The following is a 4,447-nucleotide window of genomic DNA, read 5'->3' as shown; positions in this document are numbered from 1 at the left end:
TTCATAAATCATGTTTCTCATAATTCATGATCAGAATAAAAGAAGTTTTGTTATTATAGTCTCCCCAGCAGTCCGTTTTCAGATTAGTCAGATTTAGACTTCAATTTAGACAAAGACCGGATTTTCGTCTTAAATAATTCGGCGATGCTAGCCAAACTGTTACCTTCATTTTCGTCTCCGGGAAATGAATTCCCTTTAATGAGAATGTTTAAAGAGAAGCTTTTCGAACTTGATCAGTGATGTTTGAGAAAATCTTCACATTTTTCACGTTAATAATGTATGAATTTATTTTTAATTTAAACTACGGAAAGTTTCAAAAGTCTAACTCTAATATAATTTCTTCAGTTTTCTCTGAATTGTGTTTATCTCTCAATTTTGTTTATCTCATCTTTCCCTATTAATTTCCTTTTTTTGTTTATTTAATTTGTATTTTTTTTTTTTTAACAGATGAAGAATTGCATGACAACCATTATTTCAATCGCCCTCCTTCTGGGTAACTCTATCACGCTCCGAGCTTCCGTTACTAGGCCGGTTCCCTCGGACGGTGATGGTCCGGCGTCTCAGGTGTGTCAGCAGTGCTGCCAGGGACCTGCTGCAATACCCGGCATACCAGGTCTGCCTGGACCAGCAGGACCGATGGGGCCGTATGGTCAGCCGGGGTCAAAGGGCGACGCGGGTCAGCAAGGTCAGAAAGGTGAGTTTGGACAGATTGGACTTATGGGTGATAGGGGAGCACCTGGGAACACTGGGTCTAAAGGTGATGATGGGATTGGCCTGCCTGGCAAGATAGGTCCCAGAGGTATACCAGGTATCGTTGGAAGAATCGGAGAAACTGGTGTCAAAGGTCAGAAGGGTGAGCCAGGACAAACACCAGACGACTCCAACCAGCGGGTAGCATTTACCGTGGTGAGGACGAGTACCTCGGATACCTCTACGAGTCACGACACCCGTTTGCCATTCCAGGAGACCGAGACGCTTTTGCCAGGTACCAGCTTCGATCTCGAGACTGGCACATTTACCTGTACAGTGCCGGGCACCTACGTGTTTACATTTTCTGTGCTTTCACACAGTATCCTGTACATACATCTGAAGAAAAACAACGACTGGGTTGTCAATGGACATAGCGGGGATTCAACTATTCAAGAGCAGGTGTCGGGAAGCGCGGTGCTGGTGCTGCACAGTGAAGACACGGTGTATCTTACCATTCACGGTCGGGCGGGTAGTAATTCATATCGCTACATTTCATTCAGTGGCTTCCTCCTTTACCCCGAATAGTCAAACACAATAACCACGCCTATTATATACACGATCACGCGCATCGCCGAATTTTCAATCGCTCCACCGTCTATCCGAAACAATATCTAATTAATGAGTAAGTGTAAAATTAAAATTCTTTCAATGTTATCAAAATAATTCAGTTGAATACTGTGTTACATGAACTTTAATAAGTGCATACGCAGAACAGTTTTACGGCATTGGATTAACACATGGTTTTGAATGCTTAATAGTAGCACCGTATGGTATCGTTTAAGTAACATTTAAAACAAATCTTACAGCCTACTTAAAAGTACTGAAATTATATTATCCTGATTGAAACGTTTGTATGTGTGTCTAATAATGTAGAAATGGAAGAGTTGTCATTAAAAAAAAATCGTATAGTATGTTTTTCCTTTTTTTTCTCGAATAAGGTAAACATTACATTCACTGTCAAGCATACATTGTTATTTGAGAGATACTCCTGTATATTCAAATGCATTTTGGTCATGGATTTTTTTCTTTATAGGAAATGAATTTAAAGTCCGACTAAGCAGGCGACGATTAGTTTACCAAAGTTCAAATTCAAAATAAATACAAATCAATAAATCTGTCACTTGTAATTACCATTCACCTGAAAACAAACGTATCGGTTGCCCTTTTGACAAGATGCGCTGAGAGATTGCGAACGTTCACTCAGGTTTCTGAGTTTTGTTGTTTGATCATGCATGCCTCAGACATCAGCACAAAACTGATTTCCCAGTAACTTCTCTCTAATCATCCGAACTTCACTTACCAGATAAAGAGCTCAAGGCTCTTCCTTGGGCGGGCGTGGACACGCCCCATTATCATTTTTAAAATTCACAAGTTTTAATGTTTTTAATAAGCTTACATTTTAATTGCACAATATGACCCATAACATTCTCAAGTGTCATCATTTATTGTATTATTTTCCTCCCGTGATTTGTTTAATTGCAGCTATAGTATTGACTGTGGGAATTCGTATCAAATAATTGTTTTTGATTTATTGCAATGTTTGTTTTTAAATGTAACACTATTACAGAAAGAAAAACAATTGGTGTCTAACGCTTATCAGGAAGGGCCTTTAACACAGCAACATGCAGTTTATAATTGGTCCTCAAAAAGTGTTTCTTAATTTGTTTAGTACATTTTGATTATTATAGCTCCGTTTGGCAGTTTCAATAAATTACAACACAAAGTAAAAATAATAATGCGATACGTATCGAATACAACTACTCAGAAAATTTAAATAATTAATAAAACTCCAGCTTTTGATAATGTGGAAAACTACATGCCGCGTTTTTAAAGCTCCTTCGGCTGGACTTCATTGGTACCAAAAACCACGCTTGTTTTACACTCCATGTTTTGAAGAATTCAATCGAATTAACGGAAAGTACAAAGACTTTTCAAACATGGCACTTGGATTAAAACGATTGTTACAGTAAAAAATGATGAGATATACTTATCTGACTCTCGCGAACACATTTTTTAGAAGTAATGTTTGATCTGTAATTGATTTATCAATACAGCTTTACTATTAAAAGTATTGCAGACAAAGTCCAGTTGTTTATTGTGTATGTTTTTGAGGTTTGAACTTTTTGCAAGTCAGGATGATTAAATTTGGGCTGGGGTTAAAGATCTGATGCAGAGGTTGGGTTGAGGGTGGGTGGGGGTACAGTTAGGGTCGGTGGGCAGAGGCGTACACAATAGGCGCTTACGTCCATTAACATAATGGCGTGTGTATTGTTTGTTCTTTTTTGTATTTACCTAAACGTATTTGTTTGATTATTTTTGTTATTCTCATCACAACACTCGGGGGGGGGGGGGGGGGGTGATCCAATGGCCAATCATTCCCCCTTATTAAAAGAAAGTGTGGGGATAAATCCTTCCTAACACTACTCCCTGATTTACGCCCATATTGGTGGGAGTGTATGGGTTGCTAGCTCTATTGTTGGTGGGGGTATAATGTGGGCAGTGGCGTATCTAGAAGGGTCCACTCGCCCACCAACGCTGCAGCACAAGAACAGGTTGAGAAAATTTACGAGTCCCTTACAGAAGCAGTAATGGGAGTGCCGGCTCACATTTTCTTGATGATACTGGGCGACTTCAACGCTAGAATGGGCCCTGAAGATGCACCGTTCACTTATAATGATGCTACGAACAGAAAAGGAGCACTGCTAGCCGAGTTCATATCGGGAAAGATGTGGACCTCCCAAGACAGAGGCATGGGGATGAGGCGTCAACTAGACTACGTCCTTCTAATGCGGAGCAAGTACAGGAACATCATTCTGAATTCTGAATCGTGCTCGTCATTCAAATCCGTCGGCTCAGACCTCAGAGTAGTCTCCAAGAGGGTGCGTCTAAGTCTCAGAGTACCAAAGCCGAGCAGTAGGACTAGGTATAACGGGAAGGAGTTATCATCCCGCCCTGATATTCAAAAACGCTACACGGTGGTGATGCGCAACTACTACCAGTTGATAGAGGAGCAAGAGGACACTACTGAGAGGACGAGATAGTGGAGTGGTACCTAAGAAGGAGAGGGTAAAGAAATCTCTTCTGTCTTAGCACCCAGACATATCGCAGCTGCGAGAGAGGCTGTCATATAGGCACGCCTGTCCTGCGACAGAGGCCACAATGAAGAGAACAAGCAAGCTAATAGGGTGGAAAAACAACATTTGTTCTACACCTATGATCGACTAAAACAAAGAGGTCCTCAAGGCAAACACTCAAATAATAGAGGCGTAGCACGGTGGAGCACGCTACGGCGAGGGCTGGAAGGTCATCAACGAAATAACTGGACAAAGGAAAGCAAAGGAAGGACAGGTAGCAGGAGCTTCCCCTCAGGAAAGAGTGGAAACACAGTTATGGTACACCCATGTCAGCAACCTACTAAGCAGCGCACCAGAGGTCGAGGATTCGGATGAGTAGGGCAGCAGGGCCGGATGACATTCCACCAGAGGTGCTCAAGAACTGTGACCTTGACGCAATAGTGTTGGAGATGTGTTGCATGGCCCTAATGGATAATCAGAAGCCATTACAGTGGTCGCTCAACAAGATCATACCAGTGCCCAAGGCTGGTTACCTCTCATACCCTGACAACTACGGAGGTATCAGTTTCTCATGCATCATTGCAAAAATGTACCGTTTGATGCTGAATCGCATCAGAGGCGTC

The 4,447-nt window shown here is 41.7% G+C and overlaps 1 protein-coding gene across 1 annotated transcript; it reads left to right on the top strand.

Moving 5' to 3' along the window:
- Nucleotides 1-447: 447 nt before the first annotated feature.
- LOC119746256 (collagen alpha-1(X) chain-like) lies at nt 448-1,616 on the top strand. The gene has a single exon (XM_038223094.1). The coding sequence runs from the start codon at nt 448-450 to the stop codon at nt 1,273-1,275; it is 828 nt and encodes a 275-aa protein (XP_038079022.1). The 3' UTR covers nt 1,276-1,616.
- The last annotated feature ends 2,831 nt before the right edge of the window (nt 1,617-4,447 follow it).

Source organism: Patiria miniata, unplaced genomic scaffold (assembly GCF_015706575.1).
Source record: "Patiria miniata isolate m_02_andy unplaced genomic scaffold, ASM1570657v1 HiC_scaffold_7, whole genome shotgun sequence".
In the NCBI taxonomy this organism is placed as follows: Eukaryota; Metazoa; Echinodermata; class Asteroidea; order Valvatida; family Asterinidae; genus Patiria; species Patiria miniata.
This window is presented reverse-complemented; position numbering and strand designations above follow the sequence as displayed.

Bases quoted from the DNA above. Each gene is read 5' to 3' on its own strand.
- LOC119746256 (XM_038223094.1), top strand. From the start codon at position 448: ATGAAGAATTGCATGACAACCATTATTTCAATCGCCCTCCTTCTGGGT.